Source organism: Camelina sativa, chromosome 10 (assembly GCF_030686135.1).
Source record: "Camelina sativa cultivar CO46 ecotype springtype chromosome 10, ASM3068613v1".
Taxonomy (NCBI): Eukaryota; Viridiplantae; Streptophyta; class Magnoliopsida; order Brassicales; family Brassicaceae; genus Camelina; species Camelina sativa.
Window position 1 is genome coordinate 21,701,593 of NC_141889.1, and position 27,427 is coordinate 21,729,019.

General features: G+C 32.9%; 4 protein-coding genes across 10 annotated transcripts; 1 reads left to right on the forward strand and 3 right to left on the reverse strand.

Moving 5' to 3' along the window:
• Window positions 1-321: 321 nt before the first annotated feature.
• LOC104719382 (15.7 kDa heat shock protein, peroxisomal) lies at window positions 322-1,210 on the forward strand. The gene has a single exon (XM_010437299.3). The coding sequence runs from the start codon at window positions 681-683 to the stop codon at window positions 1,101-1,103; it is 423 nt and encodes a 140-aa protein (XP_010435601.2). The 5' UTR covers window positions 322-680; the 3' UTR covers window positions 1,104-1,210.
• A 1,198-nt stretch (window positions 1,211-2,408) lies between these two features.
• Window positions 2,409-3,957, reverse strand: LOC104719385 (ADP-ribosylation factor-like protein 8c). Its single transcript, XM_010437306.3, has 5 exons — window positions 3,817-3,957; window positions 3,304-3,385; window positions 3,050-3,204; window positions 2,797-2,958; window positions 2,409-2,720 (listed from the first exon to the last, which is right to left on the reverse strand). The coding sequence occupies exons 1-5, from the start codon at window positions 3,852-3,854 to the stop codon at window positions 2,603-2,605; spliced, it is 555 nt and encodes a 184-aa protein (XP_010435608.1). The 5' UTR covers window positions 3,855-3,957; the 3' UTR covers window positions 2,409-2,602.
• On the reverse strand, window positions 3,835-12,032 carry LOC104719383 (seco-amyrin synthase). 7 transcript variants are annotated; one of them, XM_010437304.3, is made up of 16 exons: window positions 11,531-11,962; window positions 11,245-11,430; window positions 9,673-9,762; window positions 9,399-9,590; window positions 9,216-9,300; window positions 8,933-9,099; window positions 8,388-8,579; window positions 8,163-8,276; window positions 6,461-6,703; window positions 6,265-6,372; window positions 6,121-6,177; window positions 5,992-6,038; window positions 5,400-5,889; window positions 5,178-5,320; window positions 4,007-4,072; window positions 3,835-3,895 (listed from the first exon to the last, which is right to left on the reverse strand). In XM_010437304.3, the coding sequence occupies exons 1-16, from the start codon at window positions 11,735-11,737 to the stop codon at window positions 3,889-3,891; spliced, it is 2,394 nt and encodes a 797-aa protein (XP_010435606.2). In that variant the 5' UTR covers window positions 11,738-11,962; the 3' UTR covers window positions 3,835-3,888. The 7 variants fall into 7 exon arrangements, with proteins under 7 accessions (XP_010435606.2, XP_087325390.1, XP_010435607.2 ...); XM_087469264.1 differs by having other exon boundaries at window positions 3,836-3,895; window positions 6,274-6,372; XM_010437305.3 differs by having other exon boundaries at window positions 3,836-3,895; window positions 5,178-5,290.
• A 7,452-nt stretch (window positions 12,033-19,484) lies between these two features.
• On the reverse strand, window positions 19,485-22,000 carry LOC104720530 (GDSL esterase/lipase At5g37690-like). Its single transcript, XM_087468336.1, has 6 exons — window positions 21,689-22,000; window positions 21,280-21,407; window positions 21,057-21,183; window positions 20,810-20,922; window positions 20,020-20,269; window positions 19,485-19,914 (listed from the first exon to the last, which is right to left on the reverse strand). Exons 1-6 carry the CDS (start codon window positions 21,927-21,929, stop codon window positions 19,700-19,702), a joined length of 1,074 nt encoding a protein of 357 aa, XP_087324462.1. The 5' UTR covers window positions 21,930-22,000; the 3' UTR covers window positions 19,485-19,699.
• Window positions 22,001-27,427: the final 5,427 nt, after the last annotated feature.

Consider the following 27,427-nt stretch of genomic DNA (forward strand, 5'->3'; position numbering starts at 1 on the left):
TTCCAAAGAGCTAATTAAGGTTTTGTGCATCTCTGCATCTCTATCTAGTCTTCTGTGTGAAATATATAACTCCTAGCTTTGTCAAAAACTCAGTTATATGTAAAAAAAAAACCGTAACAAAAGATGATTTGATTGAACAATCATATTGTATAAACTAGAAACAAATCTAAGCCATATAGAACTCATCTATTATACTAGTGTGAATAAGAAGGTCCAAAGATTTTGGATACTTCAACAGAGCGATTGGATCTAATGTAACAATCGTGAAAGAAGCATAAAGTTCCTAAATTGAACCACACTGGTTTATACACTTAAGAACATCTAAATCCAAGATTTATAAATTAAAAGAGTACTATATTGGAAACAAAGCTGAAATACAGCAAATTTGACAAATAAATACAGTAGTGTAAAACAAAAGGCACAAACACTTGTAAAATCCTGGAATCTCATCCAACGGTTGTAATCAACCGATATCCACGAACCACGATAGCAATATACACCGCACCGTAGCTTACAACTACCTCTTTATCTTCTCCAATGTTCTGGAGTCATGACGGAACAAGATAACGAAGAACAGTCTAGACTTGTTGATAAATACTTAACACTCAAATATATATGTATACATACACACAACACATGTGACATGACTAGCAACAAGCTTAGCTAAGAGGTTGAAGGATATGGCTGACGGAGGAATATTCTTGTATCCATTTCGAAGATTCCAAGAATGGTCAGGAGGATCAACGGCTCTGATTGATTGGATGGAATCTTCAAACTCTCATATCTTCAAGATCAACGTTCCTGGTTACAACAAAGATGACATAAAAGTGCAGATCGAAGAAGGGAACGTTTTGAGTATAAGAGGAGAAGGGTTAAAGAAGGAAGACAAGAAGAAAGAAGAGGATTTGGTGTGGCACGTGGCGGAGAGAGAAGCTTTTTCCGGTAAAGGTGAGTTTTTGCGGCGTGTTGAGTTGCCGGAGAATGTGAAAGTCGACCAAGTTAAAGCTTACGTGGAGAACGGTGTTCTTACTGTGGTTGTTCCCAAGGACACGTCACCCAAATCGTCTAAGATTAGGAATGTTAATGTTACTAGTAAGCTTTGATGTCTTATACTGGTTTTAACCGGGTTTTTTGGTTTTCATAAGATAGGAATAAAACTGGACTTTGTTGTTACTTCATAAATTCAATAAAGCATGTAATATTTTAGAAATATTTTAAGAATTGGTTAGACAAAAAGATTATATAATATGATGAGTAAAGAATCCATAAAGCTCTTATTCTAACCGGCTTTAACTCGTTTCTGATATTGATTCAGTGTCTGTTTATAGACTTATTTGGAAAAATTGACACTTTTCAAAACATAATTATAAAAGTAGAACGATCACTATTTACAATTAGCAAATTCTACACTTTTTACTGTTTTCTACTATTCACGTGACTTTTCACCTTCGTAATCATTTCATATTTACAACAATGTCATTTAGTTTCTAATTTTTTTATTTTATTGAATATATGCTCCTTACGATCTTAAAAACAAAATGCTAGGTAATTAAAATTGGCTTTTGAAAATTTTAACAATGTATAAAAATCTTTGTTTTTTTTCTTTATAATTTGATATGTTTTTTGTTTGATAATTTTATTTGATAATGTTAAAAAAAATTTTACAAATTTTGTATCCATACACATTATTAAGTATACAAATGTCTGTACACATTATTAAGTATACAAATATCCGTACATATTATTAAATGTACAGATGTCCGTACACATTATTAAGTGTGCATATGTTATTTGTGTAATTTGTTTAATTCTTAGGGTTTCAGATATTTATATCGCAATTGGTTTTGTTCAAATTACATCTGTACACTTAATATTGTGTGTCTGTAAACTTAATAAAGTGTATAGACATTTGTACACAAAATAAAGTGTACAAATACAAAAGATGTATATAATATATATTAAAATTATTAAATAAAATTCTTATCAAATTGTAAAGAAAAGAATATAGATTTTTTTGTGTATCTAAAATTTTTTTTAATAAAAATAACATTAACAATTGTTTGAATAATTATGATTGAAAGAAAAAAAAAACTTTATTTCTCACCCACTCACATACCCCTTTTGGTAATTTTCTTATCTAAGCATATGTTCCACAATTTCCCCTATCTCACACATTCTTTATTACACAACACCTATTTTTCCAATTTTAAATAGTAAATGTATTAGTTTGCCAATTAAGTTTCTAAAATATACTAATATGCAAACAAACCCTTGTTTATATTGCTTAAACCGGCTTATACCAAAATGAAACAATATGCTGATGGATTTACATCACCAAGAAGCTATGAATTTTTAACCGGACTAAACCGGGTTCTGATTTACATAAAGCTTACTTCATAAACCATAAGTTAAATAAAATTGGACTGTATATACTTGATAAACCAAAAGTATTTGAACATTGAAGAATTTGTAAACAAGATTTTAACACAAAAGAAGAAACCAAAAGCTGATGATTTACATCTGATTGAAATTCTCAACAAATAAAACAACATCAAGAAACCAAAACAAGCTTTGTTTTCCTCTGGACCGATGATGAGCTGTTTTATTTAGCGGTTCTCGAGTGCTTAATGAGCCAATCGATGACCGCATCTATGTTTATCGAGTCCTTACACGAGATCATGTAACAGCAAACCTCTCTGTCTGCTACAGATTCAAGCCCTCTACATCAAAACAAATCCAAGTCATATACTTGGAATTCAGATCTTGTTCAATGGACTTGAAGGGAAAGAAACTTACAGTTGATCAACCAAAGCTTGCTTAGAAAGAGCTTCAGACTTGTCGATTTTGTTGCCAAGAATCAGAAGAGGAATGCCATTTAAAGACGGTTTCGTTAACAGATCACTCAATTCGCTTCTTGATATCGGTACACTATCTCTATCTGCAGCATCAATCACATACCTGCAAATATTACCATAACAATCATCAAGATTTTTTTTTACCAAACAGCAACATGGGAATCTTTAAAAAAGATATCGAAAAGAGGATATACACAATAGCGGAAACTCCACGGCAATAACGCTCCCACATGGTACGAAACCTTCTTTGCCCTCCAAGATCCCAAATCTTTATTGTAACATTTCCTTTTGTAACTTTCCTCATGTTAAATCCTACAGTTGGTATCATATCTTCACTGTAACCTCCAGTCTTGAAAAATCCAAAGAAAACAAGAAGTGAAACGCGTAAGATTAGAGTTGTTGGAAAATACTATTTATCGACTACAAACCCTTTGAAGATTTAACTCACAGCAATGGCATTGACAAGTGAAGTCTTCCCAGCATTCTGAAGCCCAACGAGTGAGAGCTCCATCTCTTGTTTGAAGAATAAGCTGACAAAGCAATAGTAAACAAACACTGAATCAAAATCTAATGTCTGAAGAAGATGTAAACCAACACTTTTCTTAGCATTTAAATCATTCGATTTATTCCCCTACTTCAAATAAATGAGCCCTTGTGATGCATAGTAACACCAAATAAAGCATCAGTACTACAAACGAATTATAAAATTCTCAATCGACTAGAGATAAATACCACACAAGAAACCTGCAAATAAAGGTAGATTTCTAATAAACCAATTTCATATAAATGTAACATAGCCTAACAAATCAAAAGAGTCTCAAGAGAAGTAACATATTATGGAACACAAGTGACACAAGTTCGAGGCTTTTACTAAACCCAGAACGATATTTACAAGATACTTCAATGGAAGAACAAAGCGACCAAATCAAAACAGAGAGCAAACAAAAAGAAGAAACAGTACCTCCTGAGCCAGTTAAGAAGTGAATCCCAAAGACCCATCTCCAAAGATACGATTTTTTCGACGATTTAACACTCAAATTCTGGATTTGGTTGAATCAGAATCGAAATTATTTGTAGCCCTAGTTCGATTAGCTTAATGGGGTTAATGAGAGAAGAGGAAAAGGGAAGAATAATCTGGACCTTATACTTACTTAAGGTAATAGAATTTGTCAGTTTGTGAACGGTGTCTCTTCACTCTTCTGTCACGCGATTGTTGCCTTCACAAGGCAAAATTAAAATGTTGAATATCAAAACATTGATGGAGAAAAAAACACTTGTCCTGTCACTGAAATAGTTATTTTCACTTAAACGACATAGTTTTGTTCCTATATTTTTTTGTATGAATTTAAAAATTTATTTACCAAATTAAAATGTTTTTACATGCAACATAAAAACTTTCAAAACTGATTATTTTTAGAGAAATATTAAAAGGAAAAAAAGTTAACGGCCATGTCTTAGAAAATAGAGAAATTGTTAGAAATAATTTTTTCAGAAAATACTTTTTTTTTTTAATTTGGTGTTTTGCCGTCGAGCTTAACCAAGTTCGAAGACTCTTTTCTAACAAATTACATTTAACATTATGATTTTATAGTTACTACATTAATTTACATGTCCATTTGCCATTAAGCAGATAATGATTTAAATTGTTTTTAAAAAAAATTCAATCATACCTTTTTATACTCTTAAGTACATAATTATGTTTTTAGTTTATGTAAAATGAGTTTGCCGTCACAAGAAACAATGGCAACTTAAGCTGAGAATGACTATTGACGAAGTCACTAACAAAGTCACTAAAATGTTCTATTTTGCTTTGCCTTGTCTGAACAAAATACCTAATCAGTTCTTTTTCTTTAAAATTTTATTTTCTACACTAAAAAAAAACTCTATTTGGCTAGGTAAATTTTACGTTACATTTTTTAAAAATATTATATAATCCACAATCATGTTGTAAAAAGAAATATCAAAACCTACTGTAACAAAATAAAAATAAAAACTCAAGACCAAATACTTCAACGAAAAAAGATCAAATACCAAATTAGAAACCCACTTCTCATGAGTGTGGGACTTTTACATTATACCAAATCGTGTATCAATGTATTGGGGTTGTTAGTGTTGTTGTTGTTGTTGTTTTACCTCTTATGTTCACTTGAGTTCAAATACGATTTGGTATATAGTGTAAAAAAATTAATAAACCAACACACACAATAGATACAACAACAAACCCAATATATAAAAACTAGACAGAAGTTGTTCACATAATAAGGAAAATGTATTAAGATTGAAAAGTGACTGTGTTGATAAACTAAAGAGTGGAGTTCTCACCGGAGCAGATCTCGAAGGGCCTGCGTGTAATTTGCGAGTGACCAAAGAGTGAAGATGTTCCTATAATTAGGAGAATGGAACTTCAAATTGACATTGAACACCCCACTCATTTCCTGAAGAAAGAAACAAAGAAACAACATTTTCTGTATAGTTTATGTAATGATTATAACAAGATTTGTTGAAATATGTCTCATAAATTTAACTAAGTTAACATATTAATACCTCTTGTGGGAAATCTCCGTTATCCAATTGTGAATTGATCAAGACTTTGGCAGCTCGGTGAACCGGTCGAGGATCTCTTTCCATTTGACCACCCAAAATTAGACTCATAAGTGCTTGCCCTGTATTCACAACATTCGTTTTGTTGTTTCCAACTTGAGGAATGTATTTCTTTTTGAGACATGAGATATAACTCTCTCCCCATCCGCCTTCGGTGTTTTGCGTGTCCAGAAGGAATCGAACTGCTTTACGAATAGCCTCACAATTGTTGTAGGTATTGCCTGCAGCCACTAATCCTCTTAATGCAAACAAGGTTCCATAGAGGAAGCACACTCCCCAGTTTCCATACCACGAACCATCTGCCATTTGAACATCCTCAATAAATTTTGTTCCATTTTTGATAAACTTTTCCACCTCTTGTCTTCTATGTTTTGGAAATTGTTTCATGAAACGAGCCATTGCTACTATCGATGACCCTGTGCATTCTACATACCTAAAAAAATTTATAACCAATACATTTACCCAAAAAGAAAAAAAAAAGAAGAAGAAAAATAATGATTATAAAATAGAAAAAGGTAAAATATATAAAAATTACGGATGCTCCACTATTGCGTCTTCCATAAACTCCACGGGACTAAACCACTACATGAGATTGATTTTAGCCATTTGTTACAGTCATATATAAGCCAATCTTGAAACAAAATATATTTAAAATGGTCAATACCTCTAGCCAAGTTTTCCCATGCGCTGGTTCCCATGCTGCTAAGCCACCATTCTTGCTCTGTTAATATTAATATCGAAAAAGAACTTTGAGAGAATTATTATAACAAATTAGTGAACATTATTAACCAATTTCTTACGTACGTACTATAATAACCTGATAATGAAGAATCAAGTTGACTGCATCATATAGTCTCTTTACATCCATTTTCTCACCAGTGAACTCCAATGGCATGGTTTCAAACATTAGGCAACACTAGCCGTGACACACACAACATGCATATAATGAAGTAATGGCGAGTTATTAATACATTGAGAGAAGGCGAATGCATGCATGTACTCACCTCTAAACTCTCAGCAGTACAGTCTGATACTGGCAATCCTTGATCTTTGTCAGGAAAACTCCATGCACCTTTTGTAATGTTTCTAAACATTTTATGATGGTCACCAGGTGGGTTTTGTGTAAGTTGAGATTTCTTCAGAAAGTCATATCCTTTTTTCAGGGTTGACGTAATCTCGTCATCAACATTACCAGCTAAGATGACTTTTAGTGAAAAGGCTGTATCCCACAATTGACTACCAGAAATCTGCACCAAGTAAATATATATGTTTTTGATGAATCAGCATCATATATGCACAGCGAGAAATACTAGAATAGTACTAGACTAACCCACAAAATCTTAAGTTTTCTATTTTATGTACGTTTAAGATAATCAGATTATCTTGTTATAGAAGTTATATGGCTGACTTATGTGTTTTTAGTTTGGGAGTATTATTGGTAATTAGACTAGTTGTTGTATATTTGACGGTAATTATCAAAAGTACCACTAAAATGAGCTTTTGTTCCAAAAAAACCATCACTAGTTTTTTTTTCCCAAAAATATCACAAAAAACCATCACTAGTTTTTCTTTTTATGCCAAAAATATCACTAAAATATATTTTTTGAAAATAACACAAAAGTTAAACCTAAAATCTCCTATATATTAATAGAGAAACACTCTAAAAAAAAACTGAGTTGTCGGCTCCTAGAGCTCATTTACCTTTCTAATAAATGCTCTTACTTTTTATTGTTATTTACATAAATATGCCACTGCAATATTATGAGCCAATATTTTTTTTATTAATTTATAAAAATGAAAGATTTAATCAACTATTAAATCCAAAAATATATTTAATAATCATTTTTATAACCTATTTACTTATTAAAAGTAAATTACGTTTCACAAACAAGAAAAAATATTCATTTATTTATCACTTTTATCATTTTCTCATTGCATTTTTAAACTTAGGATTAGTTTAAATTAAATCTATTAGTTTAAAAATATTGCTTTATCTATTTAATGGTATAGTGATATTGATAATAATGTGAACTATAAAATATTTGAATTTGATTTTTCGAAACACAAAAAGACATCAAAACTTTCTACACCACCTAAAAATTCTTTTCCAAATTTAAATATTTCATGGGTGAAACATATTTTACAGAAAATAAACGCAAATTTGAATAAACGAAAAAACTTTACTTACATATTTTGTTTTATACAAACAAATATTAAATCTCAAATAATAATTTTACTTATAATATTTTATTTAAATCTATTTATCCCGCACATAGTACTTAATAAACGCAAAAACTTTAAGTTATAAACTCTTAAAATCATTTTTAAATTATAAACTCTTAAAATCATTTATAAATTATAAACTCTTAAAAATCAATGTAAGGTTTGTGATAATTTTGGACTTAAATGTTTGTAGTATTCTGGGAAGAAAAATATAGGTGATGATATTTTTGGACCAAAAACATAATTTAATGGTATTTTAGGTTTTTTCTCTACATATTTAAAGGCAATCTAAAATAAAACATATGAAATTGATTAAATATTTCGTATACTGGTGGTAATTGTTTCTCTGACAGTAAAAAAACTAACTCTTCTATCAGCATATAACTTCTTAATTTCTGTTTCAAAGTATGTTACAGAGTGCAATTACTCGTTCTTTTCCATAGGTTCCGAACAAAAAAAAGAAAAAAAAAGAGAGAGACTAACCTGGAACTTCAAACCATCATCACCAATCCATACAAAATCAAGGACTCGAGCAAGATGTTTCTTAAAATAATCACCCTCTGGCTCTTCTACCCAACATGCAAGCATACAAAATACCTACCAAATACGGACATAAAATTTGTTAATAGTTAAATTATATATTTTAATTTTGTTTCGTTTGAATAAATGAAAGATATATCGGAAGAGAAAAACATTTTAGAGTAAAACCTTTGACACACATCCACCGGTAAGGTATCGAGTGGCTTCATTATGGTAGTGAATGAGTTTTATTGTGGTTTGAATAGCTCTTTGCCTTATGAGCTTGTTGAAAGGCCAACAGTTTAGGATGTTCTCGGAGAGTATATGAACACTTTTCCAAAACAAATCTTGTAGATTTGATTGTTGGTTGAAAGCATCTTCCTGCATTAATCTTATATTAAATTTACATGGCATAGTATTGGAGGTAGATGATTAGGAACACGAGATGTATTATTTTGCATCATGATATCAAATAGGAGAGAATACTAAGTTTTATGAGATTTCTACTCAAAAAAATGTTACTTAAGCGTACGTACTTGTAGCAGCATATAGCATTATTTTGCAGCAAACAATGTTAACTTAAACGTATAGTATTCTTACTTTAGTTTGCAAACAGTTTATGTGTATATATTAATAGTGGAACAATTTCACATCATCAACATGTAAGTTAATGGTATCTAGCTAGCTACTAGCTAGTTCTTGACAATATATATATATATATATATATTAATTACCTTAGCGCATAGGCTTCTGGCTTGGCTCCAAACGATCTGTGCGTAAGGTTGAGGATAAAGCTCTTTACGGAGCTGTAGAATGAGAGATGTTGGTGTAGCTACAAATTTCTTACCGTATAAGTATGACAATGCCATGAAACTCTCCCGGAAATTAATCCATACGGTACCTACACTGGTTATAAAAACATATATATATATGATCAACCAAAGTTGCACCCAATCTCATCACAAATACAAAAAAAAAAAAAAAATTAAAAAGAAGGAATCACAAGTTCAATTCAACCTCCATTAATAGGAGAAAACGAAGGGAGCATCCAGAACTCAGGTGGTATAGCTTTGCAACCAGACCAATCATACACTCCAAGAACCTATTAAATTGGCAATATTAAGGAAATTTTAGATATTTTAGATATTTTATAGTTTATAGATTTTATTTTATATTCATAACCCGGGCCCGGGGGTGTACCGAAAGCCAGGCTTTTCCGAACAATGGAGTATAGGTAGCTCCACCATGGTCGAGTATCCATTTAAGTGCCCTTGCACAAGCACTTCCTTGATCTGGTTCTTCTCCTAGAATTCGTAGGCAGGTGTAGTTGAGGACCGTGCTAAGCATACAACTGTGGCTTTCTATGTGTAATCCCCAACCACCATCTTCACTCTACAAGATCTTACTGTGTTGTCATATATATATATATATATATGTAATTATACATATATGTCAGTTCGATTAAATGTGTTACCTGATGGTTGTACAAGTAACGCAGGAACTCTTTGCGATGTTCCACGGTGAAGATTTCTTCCAAATGTCCAGTTATGTATAAGCATAGTAACTGTGGTTTAAATATTTTACGTAAATTAAGTTTTTTTGCATCAGTTATTACAAATTAAGACAAGTCCATAACAAGTCGAACATGAGAAGTTATATATTAAAAGAGAACTCTAAAAGCAACTCCATTGGTAACCCAAAAGAGTTTCTTAAAAAATTCATATTAAAATTTTATTATATAATTAATTATTTTTTAAAATCAAAGCTATAGGAAAATGAGACAGCTGATGGAGTAGTTCTATTGGAGTCTCTCTCTTTATTAAAAAATTAGTAAACTGAACAAAAATTTAGGAAAAGAACGAGAAATGTCTCTAAAATGAGAGATGTTTCTGATTTTTTTGATACCCAGCAATTATTGGCTTCATTATTAAAACCAACTAAAATATAATAACTACAGTGAAATATTAATTATTTTTATTTTATTGAGAATATTTGAGAAATACCCTTTTTGGTGTACTCTTTTTCAAAATACAACTTTCATCTATCTATTTTCAAAAATAATCTTTTTTAAATATGAAAAATTATAAAATTTTATATGGTTCACAAGGTATTTCTAGATAATAACTACTACTTCGAGATTCAATCCAAATATTTTTTATGTTTTAAAACATTTTAAAAGGTTTTTACAAGGTTTGTCAAAAGTTTACAAAGTTTTTAAAAGATTTTTAAGCAAGTTTTAAAATGTATTTATATTGTATTTATAAAATATATAAAAAATTTTACACACATATAAATGTAATTTGTGTATATATTAATAAGCTTACATACAAATTTAGAAAATTTTCAAATTTTTAGTGGTTTTTTTGGTAAAGTTTGAAAGAATTGATATTTTTTAAAAATAGTATTGCAAAAGGGATATTTTTGAAATTCACTCTTTTTTATTTTGAGAGAAGAGTCTAGACAGTGCTCTAAAAGCATCTTTTATTAATGATACTCATTACTCAAAATGGGTGTTTTAAACATTTTTTATAATTAATTTGTTATGAATGTCTAAAAGAGGGATATTCATATTACTATCAAAATGATGGGTATCTAAAAACTTAATTTATCATAATTTTTTATTTTAAACACACTCGGTAACTATTGGAGGTGGACCAAGTGGTCTAAAAAATCTCTAGTCTCTCTCTTCAATCTTCACCTTTTTTTTCTTTTTTTTTCAAGTTTTTGATTAAAATCTATGGATGGAGCTTTTAAAACCACGAGATAGTAGATCCAAAACTAAAACTAAAATCCAAAACTACATCCATCATTTTTCTACTAGACGTCTTTGACCTTTAAAACTAAAATCCAAAACTACATTCTACATCCATCATTTTCTACTAGACGTCTTTAAAGAATCTATCTCAGATCTTCGTACACTGAAGGCTAATTATGTTCAACCATTATTCCAGAAGTCACGATGTTCTCCAAACAGTAAATCCAACTGTCTAAGTGATTTTAGCAATCCGATCGGGAGCGTAGATATATTAAAAGGACATGAACTTACGAAGGGGCCGTTGAAGAACATGACACCAGAGTTATCAGCAGGCCAGTGTCCATCACCAGCCTGCAACGCCGCAAGATAGAGTATTCCTCTTCTCATTGCTGCCTTTGCATCTTCATATGTAATTTTATCTGCATCTTCCACTCTAACTCGTGGGATTTTCTGCTCAAATTTCTTCTCCCTCATAAACTGTTTGAAACCAAATGAAACATTTTTTTTTTGTTATATTATCAAGTTGACGTTACTAGTAATAGTATGCATGTGTCATGTGTGTACAAAAGAGTTTCACCTGCATGCGCCAAAGAAGATCGGAACTAGTTTTGAAACGTGACCGGTTAAGAGAAAAATTCCGGTGAGCGTGATCGACCTCCGCGAGTTCTTCAGGAGAGCATGCTTCTGTGTCAAACTCCCAAATTTGTCTCCCTACGTAGTTGTTGGTGGTAAACAAGTGAGTATCATCTCTAGCCGTAGCAGCTCCGATCTTCAGCCTCCACATTAGTTTACCAATATAAAACAAAAACAAGTAGTTCTTAATTATACTCTCTCTTTACATATATATAATTAACAAATTTTAGATGTGTCTAGATGTATTTTGATGGCGACACTTCCTATGATAAAATACAGCTAGATAATTAAAAATTATAAAAAGAAAAAAAACTTGAGGATTGAAATGTAAAACTGTTGAAAATAAAAAGGTTATCAAAGTAAAAAAAGAACCATTTTCGATGATGAGGCCATCTAATTTTTATTTTTATTTTGTTTAAAATTTCAGAGTATCATTAGCAGAGAACAGATTCACCATTGCTCAACAAAAAAAAAGTAATATTTTAATATCTAACTAATTAAACACTGACAAGTGTTTAAAATGTACGAGAAACGTTGCTACCCTGGATAATTTCAGTAACGTTCCTTCCTTTTTTTTCTCTCTTTTTGTTATTTTTTATTACTTTTAATAAAAAAATTTGGGGAAGCAACCACCACTAAAGATGGTCAGGGACCTCAAATTTATTGAGCGGGGCCTGATCAGGCCAATTTTTTTTGTATTTGTTTTATTTTTTTAATTTTAAATCCAAAAATTAGAGAATTGTTTTTCCATGAATTATCAACAAGCACAAGGTTTTAGACCAAATTTTGTGACTAATTTCTTACTTCTTCTATTTAGCGAGAAATTTTCAAAAAAAATTGACTACTTTTAAACTAATATGTGTTTGTTGGAAATTTGTCGGAAATTAGTCAAAAAATGGTTGGAATTTTTCTTATAGTGTGAGCCAATATCACTATGAATAAATGTTAAAACTTTGAATATTAGTAAAAAAATAGTAAAATTATTTTTTTAAATTGTGAAAAAAATTATTGGGAAAAATGTTATTTAAACAATAAACTTTCAAATTTGGGCCACTTAAACCATGAACTATAATATAAGCCATTTAAAACATTAACTTTCGTTGACTAGCTAACTTTTTTAAACATGAAATTACGTTGACCAAGCCAAAAAAAACATAACGTTAAATTTGATAACCAAGCAACTACCAGATGTTAACCAAGCAACTAACAAATGTTACTTTGGTACATCCACTTCTGACATTTTTCTCAAGTTAAATTTTTTATCAAAACAACGGTGTTTTGTCACCAACGGAAAATGGTTAACAGCAAAGTAACTTCTGTTAGTAAATACCGACAACAATAACAAAAATCGTCGCCTTCTTCTATAGCCGTGGCCATGAAAACTGTTCCATCGCTGGGAATCACCACCATTAATCACCCCGGAGAATCTGATTCTCGCCACTTACATATATTTCTCTAAATCCTTTGAAACCTCATCGTTTCCCAAATTCATTAACTTCACCGCGAAACAGTCCGTTCTTGAATTATGTAATGATTTCGATGTTGGATATGGAGAGTAATCATCTCTAATGCAAGAACTCGCTTCTGGAGGATGAAAGAAGAAGAAACAAAGCGTCGTCTTTGAAATTAACGGTCTTCGCTCCTCCTCCTTCAACAATCACCGATGAGTTTGAGAATCCGTTTGAAATCGAGTTACTAAGCTTAGATCTTCTTCTTAACCCAGCTTATTGGCATCTCTCCGTTCATCGCAACAAGAAGGAATTGTAGTGAATCTACCAATAAACTGTGTTGTCTCTAGTTACCTTCCGTTGATCCTCTGTGTCATCAAACAAATATCACCAAACGTCGTCGTTTGTTCGGTGATGGTTTTGGTTTGATATGATTAACTAGAAACAGAAAGTTTTTTTTTATTAAAGATTAATAAGTAATTAGATAACTGGGATAAAATTGGAATTTTTCTGTTTTAAAATTATGGGTAAAAAAATAAAAACACTTTAGGGGGTGTATTCAAACCATGATTTTGAAAAATTTGATAGGATTTAAGAAATTTAAAATTTTGATAGATTTTAGGGAAGTTCATATGATTTTCTGTAAAATTCTTTCAAATCCCACCTAAAACAATGAGATTTGGATTCTGTATTTTTAACTAAACAAATCCTCTCAAATCCTCCAGAATCCTAAAAATTATTAAAATCCAAATCTACAAAACTGTTTTGAATAACAGTAGATTTTAAAGTAGATTTTTAAATCATCAGTTCAATAACAGTAGATTTTAATAGACTTTTTAAAATCCATGATTGAATAACATATGATTTGTAAATTTTACACAAATCACTTAAAATGTCAAGTTGAATACACCCCCTTTATTTTCTAGATTATAAATAACACTTTTTATTATTTTATATATTTTTATTCTGATAAAAATATTTAATTATTAAATGTTTAAATAAAAATAACATTGATTTTTTTTCTAGAATTTTCCCATTTATTTATTGGGTCATTTTCATTTTATCATTCAAAATTTTATTTAATAACAAAATTACATTCAAAAGTATTATTACTTTATTTTGAGATCTTCTTCTCGTATCCAAACGGATGGAGTACAATTGTTACCCATGTTTCACATGTTGAGTGTTTACAGTTGTTTGGTTGCAAGTGTCGGCTGGTCATGTTGAAATAAATTTCAAGCATTTAAAAAAAACAACATAATTTAAAGCTTATGATGCCACCTTTACGTGGTTTAAATCTTGACATGGTTAAAAAGTTTTTTTTTTTCTCTAAATTTTACTTAAATTATACTCTCTTCCTTTCCAAATATATGACCTTTTAGCATAATTAAAAATATTTATTTTAAAATTTTTGAATCAATCATAAATAAGACCGTATAAAATAAATAATAAAAATATAAAATTAATCTAAAAGTTATTTAAAAAGTTAAAAATATTTTAAATTATAAAACAAAAAAACTTTTAAAACATCTTTATAATGAAACGAAGAGAATATAAATTAAAAGTAAATATTTCAAAGGTCTTATGCTCATTATGTAAATCATTCAAACTGCGATTGAAACTAATTCAAAAACCCAAACATGAATCACCACTAGCCCACATGGGTAATGTAGATGTAGAATATACATACGCTATATAAAAACTAAAGACTGGAGAATCTCAAAAGACCTTAATTTCAAAGACTAAAACATTTATATCCTTTCGTTCAAAAAAAAAAAATCATTTATATCCAGATTTATTGTGTTCCATGCATGTTTAAGAGAAACTTAAAGAGCATTTGTTAGAAATTCTCTTTTTGAGATATCCATTTTTCAAAAATACTATTTTTTTTGAACATTTTCATTTTTGCCATCTTTTACACAATTACAATATGCTAAATTAATATTTAGATTTTTTTTTTAGGTTTGGGTTCTCTATTTTATATATAGGGTATAGTTTTTAGGGACAAGGTTTAGGATTTAGAATTTAATTATTTTATATATTAAAAGGGTATTTTTGAAAATAGACACTATAAAGAAAAAGTATTTTTGAAAAGTGATATAGAAGAAGGGGTATTTTTAAGAATCCCCAAACTTTAAACGTTGGTAAATGATCCATTCAAAGTACTATTGTTTGTTGAATCTTATTTGACTAGAAGCTAGAGCTTGTTCCATAAATTTGATTAGTAATATATTATGATATTCTCATGCTAGCTCAAAATTTAGATTTCATCATAATTTTCTCTTTACTTTTAGTAAGAAATTCCTGCTCACATGTATAATGGGTTCAACATCCACATAAACTGCAATTATTTTGGAGTTAATTACGAGATAAGCATTTATTTTCATAAGTATTGTCCAATTAGGACTTTCTGTCCATGTTTCCATATTTAGGCATTATTTTTACACTAAAATGACAAAATTACCCTCAAAAAGCTGCACACATCAAACCCTTCGATCTTTCTGCCGCAGCCTCTGTCTCTCTCTCTTCTGTGATGAATAACTTCAACCGCTGGAGATCGAAAGAAAAACAGAGTAATATTTTGATACAAGAGTGCTCCAATTTCTGAACACACAAACCCTTCGATCTCCGCCGTAGTCTCTCTCTCCCCCCCCTTGTGATGAACAACTTCGAAGAACATATACATCTCCTTCTTGAATCTAAAATCTTATGAATATCAAGATTAAACAAAAAAATAACTTATGCATTGATTGGGCAATATATTGTTATCGAGATGCAAATCTATGATGATTATGCTGATTGTGATTGGTTATGTTGTAGATGTAGATGAGAAACTTCAGAAATTAAAACCTTTTGAAATTTCAAAGCAAAAAAAGCAAAGTTCGTTTACCTTTTTCCCTTGGGTTCACCAATTACTAGTTTTCTTAGGGTTTAGTTTTCATCAATGGAGTTTAGTGTATCCGATTTTACTTTTTTTTTGTGTTTGATCGATTCATGATGGTGGTTTGATGTATTTTTGGTTCCTTCGGTTTGAGAATGAAGAAATTGGGTTTGATATGTAATTCGAGTAATGGAGCTTTCGCCTCTTAAGTTCAGATTTGAGTTGTCTAGATGGATAATTTTGTTTCATGATCGAAGAGAGAGTTTCTTCTTCAAGTACTGATTGAGTTTCTGATGCAACTGAAGGAAAACTCGGTGACTGGAGGTCTTCGACATCGGAACATGTGGCCGGCGGTGAAAGATGATATTTTTTTAGCTGTCTCTCTTCCTCTTATCTCAATAACTAGCCAAGGCTAAATTAGGTTTTTCCCTCACCAAAAAAAGCCTAAATCTATAAGAATGGATAAAATTACTCTATTTCAAAGATTTTGGCTAAAAAGCCCCAAATCAACAATAACCCCATTATTTTGGCTTCATCTTTTGTTTCTTCAAAACAACTCTTGCTTATAGTATTACTAGCATCCAAAATCATACTATATAATTATAGCCAACAAAATTCAAATCCTTTGATTACATGTACTTCACTTATTGCAAGACAATTACCATCAATATTTGTTTTATGATCAGCACCGCTCCAATATTATTGGTGCACAAAAAAAAATGTACTCCAATATATATATATATATATATAACTTTAGGTGCAAAATACTCCAATAAGTAACATCCGTGAATCAAAATGTTAGTTTTGGGAAGGGGTATCGATCGACACCATAGGAGTGTCGGTCGACACCAATAATTTCTGGTTCGATCAGTACAATTTAATTGTCGATTTGGGTCGGTTTGGTTTAAGGAAAACAATAGAACCGAGTATTTAAGGAGAAAATTTGACCTAGGTCGTGTTTTTGGTCGTTTACGCCGCTTGAGAGAGAGAGAAAGAGGAGAAAAGAGTGTTCTTGAGTTTTTGAGAGGATTGGTGGGATTCCTTGGCTGTGATTGAGAGATCTGAGACTAGGAAGGAGTTAGAAGCTTGCTAGGAGGGTTGCATTCGTTGCTGTTGGTTAGAATCTTCCTGCAAAGAGGTGAAAGCATGACCATGGCTGATCTAAGTCTGAGATTTCCTTTGTCTTGCTTGTTTGTTATGGTTTGTGGTGTTTTTTCTGCTTGTTGTGGTTGCTATAGGGTCTCTACAGACTCATATGGCTTGTGGTTTGAGTATTGGACGGATTGGGGGTATTAGGAAGCGAAATTCGACTCTCAGCTTTGAGCGGATCGCGGTTGTAGAGTCAGTGTTGATCGACACCAGGAGGGTGTCGGTCGACACCAAGGTTCAGCGTCGATCGGCACTGTGGGGTAGTGTCGGTCGACACCAAGAGCCAGTGTCGGTCGACACTTGGTTGGTGTCAGTCGATACCTCCCTTCCAGCGAGACGATGTTTGTTTTCCTGGTTTTTATGCTTCGTTTGTTGATTGTTTTGGACATTGGTATCTCAATGGCTTGTGTGTATAGTCCAGTAGATGGGAGGATTGCCTCACTGAGTGTTTATTAAAAATTCATGCATCTCAATTTGTGTTTGTGGTGCAGGTAAAGGAAATGTGTGGTCGTGGAATCAAGGCGATGAGGAGGAGGATGATCTAGGATCTCGTTTGTGTGTTGTTGATTATGATATTATTTATGTTGGAACCTTGGTTAGAGTGTTGTTAGGTTGTTGGGTAGAATGGATAGGAATGTTACTGTATTGATAATATACTGGTTTTGTATTATTGGTATGTTTCTGATGTGCATAATGTTATTGCTGGTTTATTAATGAGTTGTGATTGGGTTGGGTTAATTTAGTATGAGATGCTTAATTTTATTTTGTATTTATTTTTAAAAAAATGGGTCGGGTTGTTTTAGAGTGTTTTTTTTTGTTGATATTTTCCTGATATATCATCGACTTATATATATGTTATCGACTTTCAACTTTTCGATTCCCTATTTAATATTTTGAAAGTATACAACTTCTTTTTGGTAGACTATATAATAGTTATAAGTAATAAAATGATAGTTATTATTTGATTTATTAGTGGTTACAAAATAGATTATATAGGTTGGGTTCCTTAGTTATACAAAGATACTCTTAAAGAGAATATCCCAAAAAATAATACAACTTAAAGAAATAAAATATTTAACAACCATATACTGTTAGAATATCATATATAGCCTTTAGGCAATTAAAGAAAAAAATATAAGAAAATCTCGGAAATTAATCATACGCTTAAGCGTGATATCTGATTAAGCAAACAAAATAAGATCTTAACTAACACCCTTCCAAACTTTTAGTATAAATCATTGACATCTCCCTTCACCGAAATACACCATATTTATACCAAAAAAAAAGTTGTTCAATTTATAAAATATTCAAGCTTTAGTAATATTACTCTTTTAAAATATATATATATTCAACTAAAATTTTGACTGAGTAACATGTCAAAATTTGAATATTTAAATTCAATTTCATATATCTTTTTTTGAAGAATTGTATAATTTCATATACTATAATAAGCTTTTAAAATAATCAAAATATTTTAAAATAGTTTAATTTGATGTTTTTAAGAATATCATAAATATATGACAGATCAAAAAGTTAAAAGCTATAAATACTTAATTTGATTTGCTATAGCACCGGTCAATAATATGTCACTATAATATGAAAAAAATTCCAATAAATATGATTTCTTGCTAGAGCACGGATTGAAATTTTAAAAAATATGATTTCTCAGATTAAATTAAAGTTTTGGAATAATGTTGTTCGGTAGGCTTTCTCGGTCAAGATGATTATGACAAACATAAGTTACATATTTAGTCCTAAAATTAATATGTGGTTCACTATGTAATAAGTCATATAGAATTAACCAAAAAAAAAATACAAGATATAGTTTTAAACACTAAACAAATCAAATAAAATTAACAATTTTTTTTATCACACAACTTAACTCGATCTACTAGAATATATCTTACAATTAGATGCTATTTTCATAAGTCATATTCAGCATATAATTTTCCTAAGTCATATTCAGCATAATTTTCTATCCAAAAAAGAACTTTTAAAACAAAAATAATAATCACATATATGATGTTTTGAATAAAAATTACAAAATAACAAAAGAAATTTCAACCCGTGATCTAGGACGGGTCATATTCTATTTCTAATTTATATCTGAAGCACCATAAAATACTATAAAGTAATATGCGGTATGCCGTATGATTTTTTTTATATGATCATACAACATACAATAATTATTTTTTCTTTATTCCTAATTTGTTACAGCATAACATTTCTTAATCAAATGGTTTTATTACATGTATGGATGTGAAATAGACAATATATATTAATAATGGCTTGTTTCTACGAAATAGTTTTTTTCACTACATTTTAGTTTTCTATAAAAATCAAAAACAAAAAAAGGTGTACCCAGGTTTGATAATCAGAGTTTCATAATATATAAAAAAAAATCACAAGTTTGATTTCTGTTTGCATGAAAAAGTATTTTCTTTATTAATTTATAACGCAATCTTTAGGAACCCAAAACACGAACATACAAAACCACAATTACCTCAGAATATATAATACTTTGTGTAACAACGAACAAGACACACAAACTTGTCATAATTACACATGTATCGAGCAAGCAGGTCCAATTTAACAAGAAACTGGCTTAATGTTTTCTATCTTTGTAAATACTATACTAGTGACCAGGTTTAGGAGCAGGTGAAGGAGAAGAGGAAGAAAGAAGAGAGGAAAAGAGATAATCGGCTAGGATTTGATTAGCCGAATCGGACGGATGAAATGCGTCCCAGAAGACAAAGTCTTTACGGTTTTTACACATCTTGGAATTGGGAAGACAAAGACCTCCAACGCTTGTGTCCACATTGCAACACGACGTGTTTGCTATCTTAAACCCTGCGTTGATCATTGTAAAATCACATAGTTACACGTTATCGAACAAGATTATCCCAAACTTTGAATCCAAGAAATGGTTAGAGTTCTTTTTTTTTTTTTTTTTACCGTAGTGAGTGGGATTGTTGATGAGATCAAGAACTGCGGGATAAGTGTCGGCAAAGACGAATTTAGCTCCAGGGAGGCGTTTGTTGAGATCTTGAAGAACCTTCGTCGTTCTTGAGTTGAATTCCAATACCCATTCGTTGACACGCTTCAGACACATGCCTGTCTTCGACTTCACCCTTTGTGATGGGATACACCCCAACGGACCTATTCCATGAAATATTACCTTCCTCGCTCCTAATTTGTATATTGTCTGCTCCACAAAATCTAAGTCATTTCATGGTTTGACTATAGACACAATAACCTCAAACTTAAGATTAATAAAATAAATGTCTTTAACATTTTAATTTTGAATAACATTTTGTAGTCATTTACTAAGGAACCATAGTTATATAATACAAATCTCAAAGCGACACAGTAACAAAAATTGAGATATAATATGACCAAAAAAACTTGTTACTAAGAAAATAGGGAAATCCATTAGGAAGAAAAGAACATAGAGAAATGCTTCAACCCATGCATATACAAACTTCTTTAAACCTTTGACGTACGAGATTTAAACACCATGAACTTTTCCAAAGTATGACAAAAAGTTTCCAAAGTAGGACAAAATAATAGAAATTTGCCTTAATAACAACAATAATAATAATAAAAAAAAAGGGCAGTGTAGGAAAACCAATTTGTTCACTCGAATATCTCTGTTTTGAAAATTTTGCTTAAAAAACAAAAACGAAAGAAAAATAGAACAAATATAACCCAAAATGAAAATGGAAGTAGAAGTTGTTGGGGATACCGTAAGCTGGTTGTGTAGGGTTGAGCTCAAAAGTTCGACAAACTCATCGTGTGTATATTGTTGCCCATCTGCCATAAATGGCTGCAAGAAATTGTTTACATAATCGTTGCTTCCTATTCAAAATGAAAAAGAAGCAAGTTGCAGTAATTGTGATTGTAATTATATAATAATACGCTTTCTACAAAATGAATAAAAAGGGAAGAAGAAGCTATAGATGAAACCAAGTGGTTTAAAGTTAAAGTTATACCCAAACCAATGAAGTACATGGCATCATTGACATGCTTGCTTGCAGCTCGATCTCCGATTTTCGCCCTAATAACTTCTTTAGTTTTCTTGAAACAATTTATTTGATCATCGAACGTCAGCCTTTGAATCTGCTCGATGAATATAAAACAATACAATATTAAAATACTTTAAAAAATTAAATTCTTTAAAACAGTACATAGAAAATGGAAGAGGAGGAGTAATACGAAGTAAATGCCAGTTTCATTGAGAATTCCAGCTCCTCCAGATGCGTAATTGATACCACTGAGATATGCGTCATCGTTTTGTGATAATGATAGATATGGTGGTGGCGATGGAATCCCAAGCTTTGTAGCTATAACAAACATATAAATATGTTTTTGGAGATGTTAAAATATAGATTAGAAATGGTTTATGGAGTTTTAGCGTATTTCTATAAAGAAGGAATATCGAAAACCAAAACTATAAATAATGTGTAACAGTGGGTACAAAAACCGAACAATCATTTAAATTCGAACAAACAAAACCAAAATCAAACCTTATTTTAACAAGTTATATGTATAAACAAAAATATAGATCATGGCCACATATATTTAGAAGCATAGGTAAAAGAAGAAAGAGAGAGATATAATGTACATATGATATCGCCAATAGTCCGACCGTTGGTAAATCTTCCGGTAGTTTTACCACCAGAGAAATCAATCCCATAATATGGAAAGTCTGCTCTCGCTAGGGAATATTGCAAATAATTGTTGTTACCAACTTCGGTTAGAGAGTCGCCGAATATATAAGTTACAAGCGACGACGACGTTGAGGCTGGTTGTGCGGCTGCGTAGGCAGAGATGACAGCCGCTAGAGCCAGCCTTAGGATCATCATTGTGTTTTTTGTGTTAACTTCAATCTTTCTTGAGTTACTTAGTCTCTCTAATTTGGACAAAACGTATGTAAGCGAATGTTTCAAATATATAGTACATGGACTCAGTTTTTAAATATATATTATACTATTGGTTATAATTATGCCCATTACAACAAGTTTGTACGTATCAGTTAGGTGATTATTTTCTTAACTATAAACTTTCTTGATGTTTACATTCATTCACGTTTTGATTGTTTTGGAAAAAAAGAAAATTCTAGAGAATCATCATGGTTGGGAAAATATGGATATGATACATCTACTCTAGGTTAGACTCCCAACTTTTTGTAAAAATTGTTTTGAACATTTACGTAAACATTTCAACTGTGTATTCAAACTTCTGTTTTGTTCAATACAAATTCTATAGGCTATATTATAATTTGATTAGGTCTTGTTTGTTATGGTTATATTTATTTGTTTATTTATTTGATTTCAATTAAACAGAAATTGAATCATTAAAGACCATTTGTGATTTTGATGAAAATCTGTTTTTTTTTTCTTTTAGTTTGGGTTAGATATACATAGGAGGTGTATTGAACAAAAGAATTTAATAGAATCTTATTGAATAGAATAAAAGACATAAGGAAAAAAAAGTGGTTCAAAAAAAAATTTAAAGACGTAAATTACAGATGTTCAAGTAATGTACAAGATTTTAAATCGTTCTTTGTAATTCCATCAATTATATTTTGTAACATTTTAATAGAAGAACATAGAATAGGATAGAAAAAAATGATATCAAATCTTCTTCAATTCTCTGTTTCCACTACAGACGTGTAATATATGATTAACTTTTTCTTTTCTAAGAAACGTAAAACAATCCGAACTGTTCTTTTTATAATAACTAGATAAAAACCGTCCGATACGCGGGTTTAAAGTTTTGTAAATAAAATTAAATTTATTAAAAATATATTAAATTTTACTATACCTTATTTTTTTTAAAAATGTTGCTATAATGCACTGATTTATATCTATATACAAATCTTATATGTATGTTACCATTAAAAATGTATTTTTTACACATAGGTATCGTGTATGTAACAAATATATTATTTACCACCACCTAGAAAATGTCTATATGAACAAATTAAGCCAACTATTATATGTATCTTTACTTTCACTTTTGCATAGTTTCTTTTATTACTAAAAATGTTGACTCAAAAAACATTTTGAAAAAAAAATTAATTACATCACAATCACAATAGTATATGACTAACAATAGAGAACATTGGTTCTGCTGTCCTTACTTATGGAGAGAACCTTGAGTCCAACCTCCTCCACCATGGAGAGAACCTTCGTTCTGCCTTCCTCTCTTGGAGAGATACCTTGCGTCCAACCTCTCTCGCCTTTCTCCCTTGGGGAGATAATCTTGCGTCCAACCTCTTCCACCATAGAGAAAACCTCGGCTCTGCCCTCCTTTTGTGTGGAGAGATGTTCACGTCTTTTACCTATTTCAAAGTGGCTTGCTCCAGCAACCAATGAAAGCAAGACAATTTTCCAGTGTCACAAAATCTTTTGATAATAACTAATGTTAAATTTACCAATGTATTCATAGAAGTTTCTTTGACACACCATGATGTAGCCTCTGTGTCCAAGCTTTTACGGATCTATCAACAACGATTTATGTTTTTCCAATCGATCTATGTTTGTTGTAGGCTTGTGTCTGCTTAGCCTATTTTATCCAACCATTAGGTTGATGACCTTCTCCTCTTTATCTCCTTTTGAGATTGAACGAATAGTAACAATTACGTTTGCACAAAAAAGGTCTATGACGAACCAATCAAGGTGGATAAATAAGAAAAAATTAATGAAATAATAGAAAATTATAAGCACGGTAATATATGAATCTCAAATAATTCAAAGATGAAAATATATATTAAATAAGACAATCTAAAACTACTACAATAAATTTTAAAATATAGTATTAGAAAAAGAAGATGCATATATTAATCTTCCATTTTTTTGGGTCAACATATTAATCTTACCTATTCCAAACTGAAAAAGTAGAAAGTAGGAGTATATTTTGGTTTTAAAAAAATAAGGAAAATTTGTCTTCCCACTAAAAAAGTTTGACAAATAGAACAAAGTTGAAAGCAATATTTTTGAATAAACTATTTTGTTCGATAAATAATATGAGATGATCTATGTTTATATATGTAACATCCGCAAACCAGAATTTGCATTTTTGGTCTAAGTGTCGATCGACACCATGGGTGTGTCGATCGACACCATCATTTCCAATTTTGATTGGTTTGTTTTAATTGCTGTTTGGTTCGGTTTGATTCAATTGGAAATCTCTAAACCAAGTATATAAGAGGAGAAGCGACAAATTAAGGGTTTGAGGTTGTCTTGTTTTGTCGCCATTGAGAGAGAAAAAGAGAGAAAATGAGAGAAAGTGTTGGAGAGCCTTTGAGAGTGTTCTTGAGAGATTTTTGTCTTGTTCTTTGTGTTTTGGAGGGATCTGTGGCTGTGGAAGGGAGAGCTGTTATTGGGAACGAAGGAGAAGCTTCCTAAGGTGTTGGTTTTACCGTTTCTTATTCAAATCTTCCTGTAAAAGATGTGAGTGCTTGACCATGGCTGATCTAAGCCCGAGATCTCTTTTGTTTGGTTGTTCTTTGTCTATTTGTGGTGTTTGCTTGCTTGGGTTTGTTGTTTTAGTGATTCCCATAGGTTCCTGAGGCGATTGGGAGAGTTTGAGACGGTTTCGTAGTGATTTAGAACAGAGGTTCGACGTTCGGATTCGTGCAGATTGCGTCTGCAGAGTCAGTGTCGATCGACACCAATCTGGTGTCGGTCGACACCACTTTTAACCGTTTGTGAGTTGCTTGTTTGATGTGTTGATTGTGTTTGTTGGTTCAATTTAGCAATAGAATCTCAGTTGCTGTTTGGGATTTCATGCTAGAGTTGATTATGTGATTTACTCAATTGTGTTTGGCATAAGGTCCTAGAACATCCCCCTCGAGCCTATTTGTTGATTCCACGGTGAGTTGTGTTCTTGTGTGATTAGAATTATTTGTTGTTTAGCCTTCTGTTCTTGGTGATACAGATGGTTAGAGGTAAGGTTGCTGTTGGTCGTGGTCGTGGATGTGGTCATGGTCGTGATTGGGGACGAGGTCAGGTTCCCGAGGCCAGTGAGAGTGTGATCCAGAGCATGGCCAATGACGAGGAAGCGGAGTCTCAGGTTCATCCTAGTGTGTCTGGAGACCAGGCTGGTTTGGGTGACGGCAGGGCGGATGGGCCTGGTGTCGGTCACGGTGTTGCCCCGGGTGTGAGGGTTGCAGCAGAGGGTGCTCCAGGCAGGGAGGATGTCTTGGTGGGCTTGCTAACTCAGGTTTTGGCGCGACTTCCAGCAGCGGTGATGCCAGTGGGTGGTGGGCAGGTTCCAGTAGTGCCGCCAGTGGTTGGTGGGCAGGTTCCAGTGGTGCAGCCGGTGGAGGGTTTGCAGGCAGGTGTGCAGCCGGGGGCCAAGATAGTGGACGCTCAGTATGTGCAGATGATGGTGCAACTGCAGCGAGTGGGAGTGGGGTCTTTCTCGGGAGGTACGGATCCGAGTGTAGCGGATGAGTGGAGGGAGCGGATGGAGGATCTTTTCCGGTCGCTTCAATGTCCCGACCAGTTTAGGGAGGATTTGGCAGTGCACTACTTGTCAGGTGATGCACGTGTGTGGTGGAGGTCGGTGACAGAACGGAGGGTGCAGCAGGATATGACTTGGGTGGATTTTGTGAGGGAGTTTAACTCCAAGTATTTTCCACAAGAGGCTCTCGACCGCATAGAGGCACGGTTCTTGGGATTGACTTAGGGGGACCGTACAGTGCGGGAGCTGGATGCCTAGTTCAGTCGGCTTGTGGGGTATGCAGGCCGGGCTTGGGAGCTAGAGTCGGCTCAGGTGCGGAGGTTCTTGTTGGCTCTGCAAGATGATCTGAGGATTCGGTGTAGAGCGATGAGCTATGCTACGAGAGTGGAGCTGGTTGAGGTTGCAGCTGGGCTAGAGGATTACTTGAGGTCCAAGCGGTAGTCTCTGGTTGGAGCGGGTTGATGGATTGGATTGTGGAATCTTATTTTTCTTATGTATTTTCGTTGGGGTTGAAACGATTATGACATTTTTGAGATTAATAAGATGAGTATTTTTCTTTATGTTTGACTGTTATTGTCATTGGGAAAAAGGAAATAGCTCGGGTTTCTATTTTTGGAAAGTTTCCATAAATAGAAATTTCCAGAGTTAGAAGGTTTCTAAATAGGGAAATTTTGTGGAAAGTGTTGAGGTACATCTAGTCAGGAGATACTCGATGGCATCAGACTTGTTTGCTCAAGGCTATGAGGGCCCAACTCATGTGATACCGATAGCTCGATGGACTTTGTGGCCGGAGAGTGGGAGTGGTATGTTGCTTCGGATGACAATCCGAGAGCGCGCTTTAGGGTGACGACCCAAGAGCGGGATTTTTGAGACTCCCTGGATACCATAGCTGTAAGCCGCGGCTTGGCAGTGAGCCGGTATATCTCGAGGGTTGCGACCCGAGAGCAGGGGGAGTGGGTGTGAGCGACTCCCTGGATACCGTAGTTGTAGGCGGTGGCCTGGTAGTGAGCCGGTATGTCTCGAAGGTTGCGACCCGAGAGCGTGGGGAGCGTGTGTGTGTGACTTCCTGGATGTCGTAGCTTAAGGCGGTTGGCCTGATAGCGAGTCGGCATGATTCGTTGCTTGCGACCACAGCCGGGGGAAGCACTGAGTTGCGAGCAAATAGGGTCTTGGATGTGAGTATATTGACTAGAGGGAGACCTTGGGGTTTAGTCAGAGGTGTGCGGGCTGTTGCGACAGTTGCACATGAAACCATGGCTAACGGTATTTAAGTCCAGTCGGGGGATGTACGGGCTGTATTGACGGTGGCACGGAGGTCCTTGATGGATGGATGGTGCTGCGGGATTCGAGGACGAATCCTTATTGGTGGGGGAGAATTGTAACATCCGCAAACCAGAATTTGCATTTTTGGTCTGAGTGTCGATCGACACCATGGGTGTGTCGATCGACACCATCATTTCCAATTTCGATTGGTTTGTTTTAATTGCTGTTTGGTTCGGTTTGGTTCAATTGGAAATCCCTAAACCAAGTATATAAGAGGAGAAGCGACGAATTAAGGGTTTGAGGTTGTCTTGTTTTGTCGTCGTTGAGAGAGAAAAAGAGAGAAAAGGAGAGAAAGTGTTGGAGAGCCTTTGAGAGTGTTCTTGAGAGATTTTTGTCTTGTTCTTGGTGTTTTGGAGGGATCTGTGGCTGTGGAAGGGAGAGCTGTTATTGGGAACGAAGGAGAAGCTTCCTAAGGTGTTGGTTCCACCGTTTCTTATTCAAATCTTCCTGTAAAAGAGGTGAGTGCTTGACCATGGCTGATCTAAGCCTGAGATATCTTTTGTTTGGTTGTTCTTTGTCTATTTGTGGTTTTTGCTTGCTTGGGTTTGTTGTTTTAGTGATTCCCATA